Source organism: Argentina anserina, chromosome 6 (assembly GCF_933775445.1).
Source record: "Argentina anserina chromosome 6, drPotAnse1.1, whole genome shotgun sequence".
Classification (NCBI taxonomy): domain Eukaryota; kingdom Viridiplantae; phylum Streptophyta; class Magnoliopsida; order Rosales; family Rosaceae; genus Argentina; species Argentina anserina.
Genome location: NC_065877.1, coordinates 19450307 through 19469804, shown reverse-complemented (window position 1 = coordinate 19469804; position 19498 = coordinate 19450307). Strand labels below are relative to the sequence as shown.

The following is a 19498-nucleotide window of genomic DNA, read 5'->3' as shown; positions in this document are numbered from 1 at the left end:
TTCTAAACTCCGAAATATATATAAAACAACATTATCATCACAACACTAACAACGTCAACTCGCAACCAATGCCACAACAACGCCACATATTGTCACACAAGCATAATCACAACTCACAATCACATCGCAACACATGCAGAACATTCTGGGTTAATGCGACCCTCAAGTCGCACCCAGAAGATTGGCAGTAATACTAGAGCTCTAGATGATCATCCCCACAACCGGCCAAGGAGTGGTTCTGACATATGCCTACGCCACTAAGGCCGCTACACAGGCAAAACATTGAAATTCATTTTGCCACTTGGGCCGCCACTAAGGCTAAATATGTATTCATTTTCTTTCGCCAAACTGGCCGCCACTAAGGCAAAACAACACACAAGTCTTTTGCCTAAAAAGGCCGCCACAAAGACAATACCACAACCCATAAAGCTACACATGCAATAATCATACCGGAAGGTACATTTTCTTCCCTTCCGGTAACAACAAAATAATCACAACACAATAACGCCGAAAGGTACATTTTCTTCCCTTCCGGTCACACAACATATAAGCACTTTGACTGTACAAATATTACATCCAAAAACCTCCAATTTACCGAGAGGTACATTTTATTCCCCCTCGGTCCCATCCTCCATAGTTCAATGAAAACCAACTAAAAATACATAATATATTTCACAATATAGTAGTTTTATATACTTAGTGATAAATATATGCGTATCATATTACCATTTAGATATACGTATATAAATCACCAAATATATACACATTTATATTCAATCACACAACGAGAAGAAAATATATAAAATGTAAGTTCACACGTCTAGTTACCGCCAAGGTAACTAGACCAAACGTCAGGTTTACTCACCTTAATGCTTGCTTCCACTTCTAACTCAACAAGTCGAACACTTGTTTGCAATTCAAGCACCTAAGTTAAACAAAGCTCCACTTAGTAAAAAGGAACCAAAACAACCCAAATAATAAACACTTCATAAATTTCAGCATTCTACTAAGGTCACCCATGCCACACACTAGTGGCATCCACTCCAACCTCTTAACTACCCAAAACACCAAATCAGTGGCCTGACTACTTCCACTGTATCAAAATCTCTCACAGGAAATCCATCAAACACCTTTTGTGCATTCCCTTAAATCCTTCCACTTCTCACAACCAAGACCCCAAAACTTACAATACCTCTTGACCTTCAAATAACTCACCATTACCACTAAGAACACCACCAAACAACAATATAACATAACCAACAAGGGAAAAACGAAATTACCAAGCCGAGCTCTTTAAGTCACTGCCCAAAATCAGCAACAACCAACCAAGCCACTGGTGCACACAACCAGCAGCTTTACTAGCATCTCAAGGTCTCCTTCTGCCAGCTACAGCTGCAGCAACACTCCTCAGGCAGCAGCAGCAGGGGCAGCAGCAGCAGTAAGCAAGCAGCAGCAGCAGCAAGCAGCACGGTGGTTAGGTGAGAAGATCAAAGGAGAAGAAGAATTTATGGAGAGAAAGAAGAGAAGAAGAAAGAAGATGAAGAAGCATAGAATGAGAAGATAAGCATGGCAGAAATGAAGAAGAGATGAGTGGGAAAAAGATATTTGTTTCCCAATTCTCTCCCCCTTTTACCCTTTTCAACAATAACTTCCGTAATTAAAATCTCACTCTAACTTCCAATTACTACGTGTCACATGTCTACAAACTCATTTTGACGAGGTCTATGACTTTTGTGAAGGAAGTTTTCGGAAATGAGCGACGGATCAAAAGTCAACTCTTGAGTCAACTGAATTAAATCGAAAAACGACTTAATGGTTCTCGAACCGATTTTTCTACTTTGAAAGATGGTTATTTAAAAGACGTAGAATATAGATATAACCAAAATATCATTTCATTAATCTTCATGAAATTACAAGACATTAGTAACGAAATTCGGGTTATTACAATAGTTTCGGGTTTCAGAAATATTTAAGTATAAATAGAGATTATTCCTATTAGGGTTTCTGGTTTGGTCGAGTGAGAAATCGATTAAGTGTTTCTAGGTCGGGTCGGTTAGATGGTAATGACTTATCCGTCCGAGTGAACACTCCTCGTCCTTTATCCGCCCGGGTGACCTGCGAAACGCAGCCAAGTCAGAAGTCATAGAATCGGCGGTGTGTCGGCCTATGACACCATTAATCACATTAACAAGTGTCATAACCAATTCAAATGTGAAATTTGAATTCCATTTCCACAAATGCATAAGAAAAGATAAAAAAATGCACTCATGAGACCCAGGTAACCCCACCAGGTTACCCCTCATGCCGTGCACATCAGACAGACTAGAGCTCTAACTTATCGTAACCAATCACACGGCCAAAGGCTTGGTTCCCAATTTAATTGTCATCACTAGGTCCGAAGACCAGAAAATGTTTTAATAAGATTCTAATGTTAAAACCACACTTATAACATATAAATCTAACCATGGTAATATTGTACTTAAAAAAAAAAACCAAGTGACTCACATCAATAGAATATTCACAAGTCATATCAATAAACCTATTTTACCGAAATGGAGTTCAATAAACCAATTTACCGAAAAGGTACATTTTATTCCCTTCCGGTCCATTCCTCCACCATAATGATAATCACAACAACATATAATATAACAATAGCATCATATAATATAATGATGTATATATATATATGTGTGTGTGTGTGTGTGTGTATTACAATTACCATTAAATACGCAAATATAAATCACTATCTATATGTACTAACACAAGTTACTTATTTTCAAAGCAAACATTTTACTCAAATATATAAAATGGTTATGCATGTAAAAAGTCACCGCTAGGGATAACAATGACGCAGTGAGATTTACTCATCTTTATCTCTCACTTGCGACTTCTACAACGTCAAGTGAGGCTCACTCACTCGCTCCGTCAACACCTGGTGACATAACATAGCCTTCACTTAGTATCAAGACACTAATGGTAAAAAAACCTAACCTGAAACTAAAAACTAGCTTAAGGAACTTGGCGCCCTCTCTCCATCAACACCAACATCCTTAAAATCAAACTCTAGCATGTTTTTGGTTCCTAACGTTGGAATTCTATCTACTTCACACCTAACAACCTAAATCAACTATCGAACTTTACTTGAAACAACTTATTCAAGTTTCACAAGATCCTAAATAGTGCTCAAACTGTCAAGCCTACAATTACAAGGCATCAGCTACTCCAAAATAGTCCTAAATCAAACCGTCATGTGCCACCCAAGGCAACCACGTGTGGGGTTCACGTGCTGTCCAACAACACCACAATCTAGCATTTCTAATTCATCCAATGTGCGGAACAAGTGAAGGGAAGAGTTCTTATACTTTCAACAAGCACCAACTCGGCCGGAGCGGATAAGAACCACTGCCGCAAGAATCCTAGATCACAGGTGATGCTCGGTTATGCCATAGCTCGAACCGAGCGTCTCAACTGGTGGAATCGCGCCCAAAGTGAAGAGAGAAGACAAACGATGGTGGCCTTAAGTCCTAGACCTGCAGACGACGGAGGATGCGACAACACCGAAAATCGTAGAAATTTTGGGGCGTTACTGTGGGTGCCCTATATCGGGAAGAGAAGTGCTACTACCCTAGGCTTAACATGGCTGGTCGTGAAATTCCAAAGAGTATGGCGGCAACTAGAACAGCTGCCGGAAGAAGAAGATCAATGGAGAAGAATATTTGAGTCGATTTGGGAAAAAGGAGGATGAATAGTTTCATGCTCGCGCGGCTGTTCGATTTGGTTTCTGAGTTTTTTGAAAATAAGGTTTCCAATTTTCTCCTTTTATATCCCTTCTAAATTCGGAAACTAAACTTTTGTTGCTGTCAACTTTCACATATGTTACCTGAATTAAGCGTGCCACATGTCTACGAACTCGTATCGATGAGCTCTACAACTTTTGTGAAAGAAGTTTTTGGAAAATAGCCAGGCATCAAAAATCAACTCTTGAGCCTTTAGAAACTTAATCGTTTTCAAGCTTTTGATTTCTCGAAATCGAACCGACCCAAAAAAAGTCCTAAATCGAAGGTATAGAATCATAAATTATACAAAACACCATTCTATTAATTTTGAGAAATTACAGGAATGGAATTCAAATATTTAGGTTATTACACTCCGCAAACTAGAAAACAAAACAACAATCCAATAGACTAATTCCGGAGCAGCCACCCTCGCTCCAACAATCCTCCACCAATAACCTAGGCCACTAATTAACCCAAGCACAGCTCCTGTCTAGCGGCATCATCAATGGACATGCCGCCAGATTGAGACGAAAGTTTTTCTATAAACCCTAGAGAGATCCGATATTAACAGAGCACTTTTGATAGAGATTCCAAAAAGCCTGACCCATGACAAAACAAATATCCTCTATTGATGCTGCCGCCGGACGGAGGCGAAATTTTTTCTATAAACCCTAGAGAGATCTGATATTGACAGAGCACTTTTGATAGAGATTCCAAAAAAAACCTGAGCCATGACAAAATAAAAATCCTCTTGTGAAAGTGTATATGGTGGAATGATACAAACAAATTAACAATTGATTATGAGACATTAACTTTCACTATGACTGATCATTATTGGATCAAATCAACATAGTAAATTATTTTTATTTACGCTGATATTTAACATGAAATGATCTTTATTCATAATTTAAATTTTTTTAATGGTTAAAATCATGTATTTATATTCTCCAAATGTACAAATGAGAGAGAGATCGCACGAGATTAGAGTCATTGGACGCAAGTTTTATTTTAGCTAGTCAAATTCAATTTTCTGTTATGGTAATGGACAGCTTTTCTACAAGCATGAAGAAGTAAATGTTTCTTGATTACTATTCTTCTCTAACTTCGAAAGAATTTTTTTTTACGACAATCTTAAACATCTCCAAGATTCATCCTGAATTTTGATGGAAATTGATAAACATTCAGGAGGATGAGGATGATGATCGAACATATGCTAGATGGTGTCGCATGCATTATATTACCCTCTAAAGTGGGTTTTTGTATTCTTTTGGTGATTCATTTTTTTTCCAATACGTGATCTTTTTTATTAGTCCTTAGTGTGCGATCCAAATCCAGAATTTAACGTCCAATTTGGATGGAGTTTAGGAAATTGGACACTGCTTAAAGTTGGAATGTATAGGGTTGCTGATAATTATATTAAAATTACAAAACTAAACACGATATCAACCATAAACCTTAGAGAGGCAGCTGAAATTATCTTTCAAACATAGTACTGTAGTTTGTTATATGCATTTCTTCGTTGTTGCTCTTGTTTTTTAATAGGTGCATAGGGCAATGCATGTTGAAGTAGAAGTGTTCGTAGATACTAGGGCCAAAACTTCCCAACAACTGAACAATGTGAGTGCTTTATTTCCCCATTCAAAGACAGAAAATGAAAATTGAAAATATTTTCAACTTTTATAAAGTAAAGTGAAAACGCATTTTCATTTTCTCAATTTCATGCCATTTTCATTTTGAAACCGCTCTTAAGAAATGTTATTAAGGAGAGTGTATTGCATTTGGATTTGTGTGGATTTATTTTAGTTGACAAACTTTTTTAGTTTGTCCACAAACTCCTTTAAAACTGGACTTCTACATATTTTTTAGTACTCATAAAAAAATTAAAATAATCTTTTTTGTTAGTTAAGAAAATAAGGTATGGAGTATGCTTAGAATACTGCTGTGTGAGAAGTGCTTGCTGACGAGCTCTGCATATTTTTGATACAGATAATCCATTATCTCTTTTCACGAACTCTTATGCTATTGGCCACTCTCTGCCCACTTCTTATTATTGTTTTATCATCGCCAAATGCATTGTTAGGCATGTAGTCATCGAGATCAGCCTCACAAGTATCCCAGCCACTTCGAAAGCTTGAATGTAGTCCTTTATGAAAGACCCTTCGTTTTGTAACACCAGATTTAATTCCTCAGCACAAGGAGTATAGATTGGCATGTTGAAGTAATCAACCTTCTCCTCTTTTATAAGACCCTATTCGATCACAACAGACTTTAGTGTGTAGAGAATCAGTTTCACTACGTACAAAAGTAAGAAAAAGAATCATGTACTTAACTTGGAGGCCATGGCCATTAATGCTTGAGCTAAGACCTCCAACAAGTAGAAAGTGCCCTGATCAGCTGTTGGGTCAGAGGAAGGCCTGCCCATAATGGACAACACCATTCGTCCTCCCTTAACCAATTCTTGTGCTCTACACCTCGAAAAAGCAGCAAAGTCTTTATGGAACTGCATGGAGTATGCATCTAATACGCACTGCGGGCTGCTCTTAGTAATGTATATGTTTCCTTTGTTGTTTAGGTCATCGGGAACTCGAGCAAGCCAGTGAAGAATAAAAGAAGAATGGGCAAAGTGCATACTCTTTCTGGGAAACAATGGACCGTAAAACGAACCGGGCACAGCAGAAATCAACGGCCTTATATATGACATGTTGTTCTGGATCATGACCATTACTATAGTCTTGCTTCAATTTTTCGTAGGAGGCGGGGAGTGACCTGAAGATGGAGTTGAAGAAGTTGCTAAAGAGTTCATTAAGAAACACTCTAACCTCTGTGACGTTGCTAGGTTTAGCATGTATTACATTCATGATCTGCAAGATGAGTAAAATGGTGTAACAACCCAAATCACATGCTCTATTTTCTCATGACATTAGATGTCACGATCCCGAATTTCGAATGATAAAAATTCGAATTCGAAGCCATGAAAACTCTAAAACAATCTCAAGTATATTGAAATCATCTTATCATAACAGTGTATCGAAATTGAGTCCACATCATGACTCAGTCGACTTGAATAATACACAACCAATGAAAATGTATAATTCATTCAATCATCACCACAAATAGCAGAAAGAAATCTCTGACAATCTTCAGTGAAAACCCTCTAATTCTGCTAATCCCCACCTGCAGAACTATCCCCTACACCATCGAATAGGTGCACCGGGATTGTAAACACAAACCCGGTAACCTTTGCAGCTCGTATGAGTAACAACAATATAACTCGCATATAAATACAAAAGAAAAATACTAAAAATATTTAATTATAAATGTACTCATGAGTCACAGGACGACCCATCTGGTTGTCTAATAATATCTGAAAATATAAGTGCTCATGAGAATCGGACAACCCATATGTTTACCCAAATATATTTATAATATGGGTATTCATGAGATTCATGTACTCATCTGTTACCCCTCATGCTAGTACCCCGCCAGACATTGGGCAACCATCTGTTACCCAATATCCAAAAATATGGGTACTCATAAGCCGGTAACCCATCTGTTACCTCTCATGCCAGTACACCGGCAGACAGACTAGAGCTCTAACTGCATCGTAACTTTCGCCCGGCCAAGGCTAGGTTCCGACATGCCAACATGCCAACATGTCCGAAGACTGGTCCGAAGACAGAAAAAACACGTCCGAAGAAATAACACACGTCCGAAGACATAACACACGTCCGAAGACAGAAAATGTTTTAACAAAACTCAATGTTAAAATCATGTACAATAACAATCCACTCATGTTATTGTACTACAACAAGCGACTCTTGCTCAAATAAAATAAATATAGTTGCCACAATATAATTCATTTGGAAATAAGAGCGTAACACTATATAATATTGCAACTCATATATATGTATCGTATTTACCATTTTTTACACATACACAACTCACTATATTATATACATGTCATAGTTCGATCTTTTAAAGAAAACGTAAATATGAGTCACCACCAAGGGTAGGCTCGTCATATTGAGATTTACTCACATTCACCATAGTCCATAATCACAAAAACCTTTTCAAAATCATTTATTAAAATAGTGTTTCATTTATCCATGAACCGTAGACGATCAAGTTTATGTAATTTAAATCAAAACATATTTTTAAAATAATTTTTATAAACTAGTGATGCAACGACTTTGGTGACAACTCCAATTAAATTCATAATTATAATACTACTTCGATCATGATGATCATTGTGAGGTTTACTCACCTTATTTCCTGCGTGCAACTTCCACGACACTGAAAGTAGTTTCCTCACTCGTTTCGTCGGTCACCTAATAGCATGATGAAATGCTTAGGAAATGATACGTAAAATATCAGGTGACGATTTCAGTACAGCTAAATGTTGTTCATAAAACACTGTTCACAGCGTAATGTTCATGAACACTGTTCACAGTCCTATTCATGCGGCGCTACTGTTCACTGAGCCCCACCAATGACCACCAAATGTCACCACCCCAATCTAAATGACATTCTTAACAACGTCCTAGTTCACAACAAAGTCTAATTATGAGCTTAAACACTTTAATTTAATAAAAACCGAAAAGCCTCAATTTAAAAGTCTAGGATTTCTTTTCCTCGATTCTCCTAGTACACAACAATTTGGGTTAAATCTTTTGGAGGGTTTGTAGTATGGAAGGAGACCTTCAAAAATGGGACAAAAATTTGGTTGCCGGAGGAGGAAGATCTGACGAGTTGAAATTTGGCGAAATATGCTTTTTCAGGAGAATTTCGGGCTTCACCGCTTCCAAACAACAGCGAGATGGTGGGTGGCACTACGACCAATCGACATGGGATGCAGTAACATTTTAAACGTGATCGGTGCGCCGCTCTATGGTGGCCGGACGGTTGAGATCCGGCGGCCCAAAATTGGCTGCTCGGAGAGAGAATTTCTGGATTTTTTTCGAGGTGAACAGTACATGTGAACAAAGTTAATCCGAATTTTTGATTTTTCTCCCCATTTTTCTCTTTAATTCCCCTATTTATACTATATTCCAATAATGTCCAAATACATTTTGATTCGTAACTTTTTCATACGAACTCCGATTTAGGCGTGCGCATGTCCACAAATTCGTATCGACGAGCTCTACGATTTTCATGTAAAACGTTTTCTAAGAAACCCAATGAGTAAAAAGTCAACTCTTAGACTCGTCAAATTGAACATTCCCAAACAATTAATCTTTCAAACCCTTTCGTTTTCATACTCGTGAAATAAAATTGGACAATGACCAACTTAATAATACCAAGGAACTCATTGGAAATTAGATGTGAATTTTCGCGGTACTACATTCTACCCCCCTTAAAGAAATTTCGTCCCGAAATTTAAGCGCATTACTCAACCATTAATTCTCAATTTCTTCCCAAAACTTCAATTCACCTTCCCCAATAATTTTCCTCTCTATGATGTCTCCACGAGGCGATCACAGCTCACTTTTCGTTTATCATGGTGTTATATAACTTCACTGTGTCTGCAATGAAATCTAACCATGAGCATGATAACACCCATCCAGGAGAACCACGACTCGAACATCCCTGATCAAATGCAAATCAAGATGTTCTGCAGAACAAGACATTTAAGGATAAGGCGAATTTAGAAACAAACTTCACTATTCAACCAAATTCCAATAGGTCATAACTGCATTTACTTATATAACACACATTGAGTGCAAAGATGTACAACCTTAGCATAGGCACATAGCATACCATATGTATCTGAACCTGTTAGATGATGAAGTTGGTATACTAAATTACCAACCTTGCTCCAGCAGAGTCCAGCGTACCCTCGATGTCAACCTTACTTCCTACCCACTCCCACCACCCCACTATAAGTGAGCCCTTTAACTAAATCGTCACAAGGCGCTACTCAAATAGTCTTCTCTTAAGTGCAAGATAAGTTCAAAGGAACATACTGCACAGTAAGGCATTTAGGAGACAAGATAGACATCATTGTTTTGAATGTCATCAACTTTCGAAAAAATTCAACGAACCTTACAGGTGACTTCTCTTCTTTGACAGATCTCACTATGCTATTGAATAATGAGGTTGCGAGATTAAGTGGTCTCCCACATCAACACTACATAATCTCTATTTACACTGTGTGGCTTTCAAGTCTTAGAAATCGACATTTCCAAGTCTCTCTGACCATTATAGTATTCAAATACTCCATACCTCCAACTTCTTCCAAACAGACCATCTATCACATGTTCTAACATTAATAGCCACATGTGAGCCACCCAAGTTAGCATGCTTGTAATGGAATCCGAGCATCGATAGATGATCCTCCCGAAATCTACTGATGTTCTCAGCGTAGAGATGTCAACATACCCATTTGTCTAATTCACCAATCCCTTGCGATTAACAGGCTATACTCACGTCATGAGTTAGCCCCTACCACTAAGTATGGTAAAAAACTCTCGACATCTAACATGAGTCAAATCAATGATTAACAAATGCCTACTACTTACATCACACACAATGGTTTTCAAATAAACGTGCTTTATCACGACAATACATTCATGACTTCACCACAATACATCGCTAGAATCACGAACCTACCATTCCTTCCAATCAACAAAACAATCTCTTTTCATGATCATCTTATTATAAATCACAAAAGTTGTCATGTATGATGCCCACACAAACACCTCATTCGTAAAGGCACCATGATAAGAATCCTAACTCAATGAGTCCACGACCACAACAAAACACCACCTTGGACTAAGAATTACTCTCGAATAGTTTGCCAGAGAATTGACTAACATACACACAAAACAGTAGGGAGTCTCTTCCGCCACCATAAGAGAGATGCATCACACACCTTACCACCCTCACCAATTCTTATAGTTGGAAATCAAGTACAACTACATGCTTCTATGAGTGGTATGCCACAATTTGCAGGACAAACAAAGAAGATATTTATCTCCCAATACTGTAACATGAAAATTAGGTGGACTTTCCAGCACAAACCAACACGACCACAACTGGGACATACCCTACCCCCTGGTTCATGCATGCCTCAAAGACATGACATATAGCCCCACACAAACACCCCCGTAGCACCATCTAACATATTGGTTTCCCCACAGTTGTAGTACTAATAAGTTCAGTAACCACTTCAACAAAAATATGATATTGGGTCCACCATCTCTTCCAGACTCACCTAGAATTATCGATGCACTACCACTCTAAACAATTGTTTCTGTACTTTCATGAAAAACCCCTAATGGCCACCTAATTATTTTGAGAAGTCAAATGCTCCTGCTCAATTGCCAAAAAATTTGGCCAAAATAATTGTTCTGCAAGAAGCAATTAAAAGATCACTTCCTTATCGTAAAGTTTAGCCCTTTGTTGAACTCTTGAGTTAATATCTCCTTATCCACAATAAAAAACTGATGCATGGAGAGAACTAAGCTTCCAAGTTTCCAACACTAAACACCATTTGTACTCGAAAGAAGAATTCGGTCCTCAACCGCTCATTTACCCCAGTTAGAAGGTGTTTGTCACGAAAATTCGTTAAAGCACCACTAAGCTAAGGTCATCTCATTCCTTACCTTCAATAGAATTACTTCACCGCCACTACGTCTCATTTGGATCAATGGCATAACTATGTTTCAAATTCTCAACACCAGACATATGATTAAGTTCACGACACATTAGCGTTCTCAATTAAATGCTCATCTAGCAAATAATTAAATCACAATGCCATAAATGAAATTTTCCCAACACCTTAGATTTCTTGGTCAGCCAAGAACAATGAGTAACATCAATTTTCTATGGCCCAACCAAAACAAGTTGAAACACAACGGCGACCTAATGTGAATCTCAACTCAAGAATTGCATCACCTAATTAAGGATGTATCACACACCTTACCCCTCCATTACCAATAATGTTTGAAATGCTTGTAACGAAAATTTTCGTTAAACAACTTTTAACCTATGGTCTTCACATCCCTTACCTTAAAAACAATACTTCAACCTGATTGGGCCTCAATTTTGATTAGTTGCATAACTAAAATCTAGTCCTCAGCATTAAAACACTGAATATCCCTCAATGCAGGATCAACGCTCTCCACCAAGACTTCTTCATAGGTCTCTGCCTTGATGGAAATCTATCTACTGAAACCAGTTAGCATTCTTGTAACTTCTTCACCCTGAGTTGATGGTAATTGGATCTCAAATCAATCTTAGAGAATACTGTAGTCCCTCTAAGCTGATCGAACAAGTCATCAATCCTAGGCAAATGATGCATATTCTTGATGGTCACCTTATTCATTTCCCTACAGTCCACACACAACCGCATGGAACCATTTTTCTTTTTCACGAATAACACCGGTGCACCCCAAGGTGAGACAATAGGTCTAATGAACCCTTGGTCCAATAGCCCATCTATCTGCACTTTCAACTCTTTAAGTTCATTATGCCCCATTCTATAAGGCGCATTTGACACAGGTGTTGTACCGGGTAACTATTCTATAAAGCAGAAATCAAAAACTCTCCGATGAGATAAACCCGGTAACTATTCAACACCTCATTATACTCGGATACCACAACAATGTATGCGATAGCTACTTCTTGATCCATAGAATCCACATGTGCCAAGACTCCTGCTCCCTTAGCATTATCCGATTTGAGACAACAATAACGAAAAATTGGTTCTCTGGGACTATGGAAAAACACTACCATGTCAAAGTAATCAATCAATGGTGTGGTCCGGAATTACTATCCAGGAAGCAAAGAATTCTCTACCCCCAATCACAATAGGACAAACCTTGCAGATTGTCTCAAGCTCGAGAGACATTCCAAGAGGTGCAGTGTCACATAAAGAGCTTCCAAGAGATGTAGGAATCAACTCTAACACCTCCACTACCGAACTAGCGATAAAAGAGTGTGATGCTCCCGTATCAAATAGTACTATGGCAAGGTAGTCAAAATAGATAAGGTACATTCCACTCATATGTCCCGCTATTAACCAAGATATTTAGAGGGAATATGAATCACCGAAGTATTATCACAACACTTCTATTTAGAGGACCAAACCTTCAGGTGTGGCTCCTAACACTCTTGTGTACCCAGTGACATATCAATACCGAAGAGCATGTGATGGAAATCCGCTGCAGTCGGGCCATCGCTCTTGGATGATATTGATAAATCGCCAAATATGCAACCTACGCTCTGATACCAACTGTCACGACCCCGAATTTCGAATAATAAAAATTAGAATTTCAAGCAATGAAAAATCTAAAACAATCTCAAGTATATTGAAATCATATTGTCATAACAATGTATTGAAACTGAGTCCACATCATGACTCAGTCGACTTGAATAATACACAACCAATGGAAATGTATAATTCAATAAATCCTCACCAAAAACAACAGAAAAAAATCTCCGGCAATCTTCAGCGCCCTCTAATTCTGCTAATCTACACCTGCAAAACTATCTCCTACACCATCGAATAGGTGCACGGGATTGTAAACACAAACCCGGTAAGCTTTGTAGCTCGTATGAATAACAACAATATAACTCGCATATAAATACAAAAGAAAAATACTGAAAATATTTAATTATAAATATACTCATGAGTCACAGGACGACCCATCTGGTTGTCCAATTATATCTGAAAATACAAGTGCTCATGAGAATCGGGCAACCCATATGTTTACCCAAATATATTTATAATATGGGTACTCATGAGATTCAGGTACTCATCTGTTACCCCTCATGCTAGTACGCCGCCAGACATTGGGCAACCATCTGTTACCTAATATCCAAAAATATGGGTACTCATAAGCCGGTAACCCATATGTTACCTCTCATGCCAGTACACCGGCAGATAGACTAGAGCTCTAACTTCATTGTAACTTTTGTCCGGCCAAGGGTAGGTTCCGACATGCCAACACGTCCGAAGACATAACACACGTCTGAAAATAAAAAAACACGTTCAAAGACAGAAAATGTTTTAACAAAACTCAATGTTAAAACCACGTACAATAACAATCCACTCATGTTATTGTACTACAACAAGCGACTCTTGCTCAAATAAAATAAATATAGTTGCCACAACATAATTCATTTGGAAATAAGAACGTAACACTATATAATATAGCAACTCATATATATGTATCGTATTTACCATTTTATACACATACACAACCCACTATATTATATACATGTCAGAGTTTGATGTTTTAAAGAAAACGTAAATATGAGTCACCACCAAGGGTAGGCTCGTCATACTGAGATTTACTCACATTCATCATAGTCCATAATCACAAAAACCTTTTCAAAATCATTTATTAAAATAGTGTTTCATTTACCCATGAACCGTAGAAGATCAAGTTTATGTAATTTAAACCAAAACATATTTTAAACTAATTTTTATAAACTAGTGATGCAACGACTCTGGTGACAACTCAAACTAAATTCATAATTATAATACTACTTCGATCATGATGATCATTGTGAGGTTTACTCACCTTATTTCCTGCCTGCAACTTCCACGACACTGAAAGTAGTTTCCTCACTCGTTTCGTCGGTCACCTAATAGCATGATGAAATGCTTAGGAAATGATACGTAAAATATCAGGTTACGATTTCAGTACAGCTAAATGTTGTTCATAAAACATTGTTCATGGTTTATTGTTTCACATTTACTGTTTTCAGAGTGTTGTTCACGCAACTGTTCACGACACTGTTCACATTACTATTATGCGGCGCCACTGTTCACCGAGCACCACCAATGATCACCAAATTCACCACCCCAATCTAAATGACATTCCTAACAACTTCCTAGTTCACCATAAAGTCTAATTCTAAGCCTAAAAACTTCAATTTAACAAAAACCGAAAAGTTCCAATTTAAAAACCTAGGATTTATTTTCTTCGATTCTCCTAGCACACGACGATTTGAGTTAAACATTTTGGTGGGTTTGTAGTATGGAAGGAGACCTTCAAAATGGGACAGGAATCTTACTGATTGGTTGCCGAAGGAGGGAGATCCGACGAGTTGAAGTTCGGTGAAATATGCTTTTTCGGGAGAACTTACAGGTTTCACCGCTCCCAAACGTCGGCGAGATGGCGGGTGGCGTTGCCACCAATCGACAGGGGACGCAACAACCTTTCAAACGTAACCGGTGTGCCGTTCTATGGTTGCCAGACGACGGAGATCCGGCGGCCCAAAGTCGACTGTTCGGAGAGATAATTTCTGGATTTTTTTGGGTGAACAGTAGCGATCCGAATTTCTGATTTTTCTCCCACTTTTTCTCTTTAATTCCCCTATTTATAATATTTTCAAAAAATGTCTATTTACCTTTTGATTCGTAACGTCTTCATACGAATTTCATGTAAGAAGTTTTCTAAGAAACCCAGTGAGTTAAAAGTCAACTCTTAGACTCGTCAAATTGAATGTTCCCGAACAATTAATCTTTCAAACCCTTTCGTTTTCATTCTTGTGAAATAAAATTGGACAATGATCAACTTAATAATACCAAGGAACTCATTGGAAATTAGATGTGAATTTTCGGGGTATTACATTAGAGCTCAGCAAGATTGCAAGCATTGCTTTCTCTATGATTGTCATGGTCGTAGATATTGTTTTTCTCTGCAGCAATTATATCAATGAAATAAATAATATATAAATGGCATGTAGAAGATCAAGAAATGAAGAAAACCAATTGATCTTTGGATGCTTATTGAATGATCACCTGCACAGTGGAGTTGCTGGCAAAACTAGTTTCGCCATCTCCTTTGTTCATATGAATTACTTGCACCACTTCCATCACGATCTCTGCGTTAGCCCTGATTACGCTGCTAATAATTAAGCACCTGTAACGTTGGCTTTTAAGGTATCAAAGCTCCATGAACGTAGGATTGACGTGCGCTAGGATGGACTACCCTTTATGTTTACGGCTAACACCGAAACTTCAAGAATTCGAAAGCAATTCATAACTTCATAGATGCCAAGCAGCGCAATTTATAATGCCATAGATGGCAAGAATGAAATAGCAAATTATACTACAATGATTGTATTCAGTTTCATCCATGAAGCTTCAGCTAGCCATGTATACAAAGTAATTCGAGAAAAAGAGGACCGCTCCGGATTCACCTAGTTGGGAGCCGTCGATCAGTTGCAAGAAAACCTTGGCTTCTAATTGTTTGAATCGTAAAATGCAGATCAAGTTCATTTATAACTTTAGAGAAATTTTGGTCATTCTTCTTCTTCTTGATCACATCATCACAACATATATAAATGCTTCAAGTTGCCAAGAATATTAGTCACTGTTCCCTTCCTATTCTAACGACAGTTGCCAAGTCTGGGTCAGTACTCAACGTTTCATTTATTCATTATGAGATACGCACTGTCTTTGCAGCCTTGTTACTGGAATCTCCAGCTTTGCTCGCTTGACAATCTTAGCTCGAGACGTGACTCTCGTTGTGGGAATGTTCTACCTGTTCTACTTTTTTTTTTCTCTTGTAGCACAATTTTAGCTTGAATGATATTTGCTAATTTCTATATTTAAATATATTAAATTTCCTTCGAGTTCGAGCAATTCACAGAGTCCTCCCTAGCAGACTCTATTTCCATGTGAATAGTTTGTCCAAAATTACATATATGTATAGTGTATAGCCGTTTATGCATGTGCATATAGCTACTCTTTCATGATCAATATGTAAGAGTTATTTCGTTTTTGATTAGTACGGGCCAGGAGTTGATGTATTCATATTTCTACGTTACATTGCATCCACAAGAAGCCCTTCGCTTGAGGTTCGATCGGTTCCCATGGCATGTTGGATATTAGGTGAACCGTTAAGTGGTTTACGGAATTTGATTCGTGCCAACCACAAACCACGCATTAGATATTCCGTGGTTGAATCGATAGATGATCCTAAAACACATGATGATTACGAGATGCCAAGTGATGATATACGAGTTGCCATGTGATTGTCACAGGTCATTGAGGTCAATTAACATTTCAAAAGTTGCATCATATTGGTGAAGATTCGGCCAACAACACGGAGTCATGTATCCCCAGTGAACCATATAAACCGATCAAAGAAAAGAAGAGCGATCGAGGAAGACAAGTTCTAAACCTTCCATACTGGGGAAGTGAGGTCGAATAATGTACGCAATTACAATTTACAAAGCAAGAAATTTCCAAAGAATCTGAAACAAATAGTTCTGTAAAAATCTACAATGAACCTTCTAGTGGTTTCTAACATCTTTCTGTTTTAACAAGGGATCTGGTCGGTGAACCACTTCAATGTTTTGACAGGAAGCTTGATAAGAAACATTGCCAAGTTCGCTAGTCCAGCCACGCAGCAGCAACATGGGCACAAACAACTCAAAACACTCCCGCAAAGAACAAATGCACATATACAAAGTTAGATACAAGAACAAAGAAATCAAATAATACTCTGGTCTCTGGTCTACCTAATATCTAAAATCACCCAATATTTCGTGCTAGGGCAAATAAATGGATTCTATTATTCAGCCAGATACCCAATATGAAGATGAAGATAATTAAGAAAGACAGGCATTGCAATTTACAAACAAGAATCAGAAAAAGAAGAAGATCGAAGAAGAGGAACTCACCCAAAGACCCAGATGACGCAACCTACAACAGATAGGACCAATGCAACCAAAGCAAAAGGCAATCCCAGCAAGAAACCTAATGGTCTGCAATCTCCCATTCTCACTCAGTCTTTATTTATCTTGATCGGTCAGTATTTCTTCTTTGATACAGCCCTTCGTTTGCCTCCGGATCTTCTTCGATCTCTGTGACACGAACTTTTTGATTTCTTGATGTTGGTGGGTTTTGGTAGAGAATAGGTTGAACCTGATATATAGACTTGAGACTTGTGAATTGATTCAACAATGGAAACAAAAACTTAATGGGACGCGGATACGATATGGCAGTCCAAATCATATATATGTAACTGCCGCCTCCGTGTCTGTTTTATAATTCGACCAAGTTATCCTCAGGAAATTAGATATAGCCGGAAATGTGAGGCTTGTTTGGTCGTAGTACCATCTACTTGGCAGGAGGTTATTTAGGGAAGTTCACTTTTTCAGAAGCTTCCACTTCGTTTCCTTCGTCATCATGGTCAAATATGGGACTGCGACTTTTCCGCACAACTTTCATATTGAATTGGGAATTGGTATTACAGACGCCTTTCCTATCAAAGTCTCTCTTACTTTTCCACTTCCTCATTTCGATGGAATTTTTTATAATCAACAAGTCTGTTCCAACTGTCCTAAATATCGGAGGGCCGGTCTATAGGCGGAGCTACATAGAACCTTGTGCACGTTTTCTTGCTTGTTACATTATAAGGAGTTGGCATCTGTTTAATCCTTCCAACAATTCTAATAACCTATGTAGCACAGATACGGCCAGTCGTGTCCGTATCATACACGATATGATACGCGGACACGAGAAATTATTTTTTTTAAACACGGACAAGTCAATTAAATATTAATTTTAGTATATATACCTATTAAAAATAATAATTTATAGAGTTTGAAAATATTTACATTCCTATATATATTAGAATATGCATTAATGTTAATAAAAATCATTCTGCAGGAGTGGTTAAGGAGTTGCAAGGTAAATGAGACATCCATGGTTCGAATCTTATTGCTCACAATTTTTTATTTTCTCTATTAAATTGAGTATTTGTGTGTCCATTGCGTGTCTCATACATGATACGCGTGTCCATGATGTGTCCCCATCCGAGATACGCGTGTCCATTGTGTGTCCGTATAAGATATGCGTGTCCGGGCGTATTTTCTCGTGTCTGAGCGTATCAGTGTCAGTATCCGTGTCGGACACGCGATACGGAAGCTAAGTCACATGTCCGTGCAACCTAGCTAATAACTCATTATTACTTTATTTATTCATCCCTTTCTACTCTTGTGCATAGCCAATAATTTCTTTTTATTATATTACATATAAAATAACATATTTTCTTGGCTAAGGAGATCATTATTTATTTAAATGGTGCGGATTTCTTATTTTGCTAACTTTTCAATCATATTTACATTTTAATCGTTCAGATCTTAGCTCCTAATGTATATATCACATCTACAAAAATTTCAGCCAATTTGGTATTGTTAACGCACTTAAACTGCGATTTATTATTAAAAATATGAACGGTTTAGCTTTTGGAGTTTTTCGCTCGTTAATAGTTTTAATACTTTTTTTGATATCATAACGATCACAAAATGAATTAAAATTTTACAGATGTGATCTATACATTAGAACCTAAGATATTAACAGTTAAGATGCAAAAATATGATGAAAAAGTTGGGCAAAACAAGAAATCTGCACCATTTGAATAAATAAAGACCACCTTAGCTAAAAAAAATATGTATAAATAGTATATTATCATTCAACCGCCTGTTTATGACATGATCCACCCCAAATTTCCCCCTAATATATAGAGTAAGTCGTGCAGAGACCACTATATAAAGAGCAAATATACTAAAATTTTGGCATAGTCTCCCATGAAATTAGCCAACTCTACTTGCGAAAAACAACAAATAAACTCCAACAACATCTCAAACACCAACGGCAGATTTCCCAACCATAGTTACACAACTTAATCCAAATTCGTCAAACAACATAAAGAATAATCTCAAGCTATTCAGAGCAACTAAACATAAATATAAAT

The 19498-nt window shown here is 37.7% G+C and overlaps 1 protein-coding gene and 1 pseudogene across 1 annotated transcript; both read right to left on the bottom strand.

Annotated features, from left to right (window-relative positions):
* Nucleotides 1–5770: 5770 nt before the first annotated feature.
* On the bottom strand, nt 5771–6634 carry LOC126797007 (probable jasmonic acid carboxyl methyltransferase 1; annotated as a pseudogene).
* A 10276-nt stretch (nt 6635–16910) lies between these two features.
* Nucleotides 16911–17704, bottom strand: LOC126797922 (signaling peptide TAXIMIN 2). Its single transcript, XM_050524688.1, has 2 exons — nt 17421–17704; nt 16911–17177 (listed from the first exon to the last, which is right to left on the bottom strand). Exons 1-2 carry the CDS (start codon nt 17516–17518, stop codon nt 17057–17059), a joined length of 219 nt encoding a protein of 72 aa, XP_050380645.1. The 5' UTR covers nt 17519–17704; the 3' UTR covers nt 16911–17056.
* Nucleotides 17705–19498: the final 1794 nt, after the last annotated feature.

What these genes read in the sequence shown, in the direction of transcription:
- LOC126797922 (XM_050524688.1), bottom strand. Translation starts at nt 17,518, where the DNA reads ATGGGAGATTGCAGACCATTAGGTTTCTTGCTGGGATTGCCTTTTGCT. An exon ending in TGCGTCATCTGGGTCTTTGG is followed by an intron (nt 17,178 to 17,420) that starts GTGAGTTCCTCT and finishes TCTTTGCGGGAG; the next exon opens with TGTTTTGAGTTGTTTGTGCC.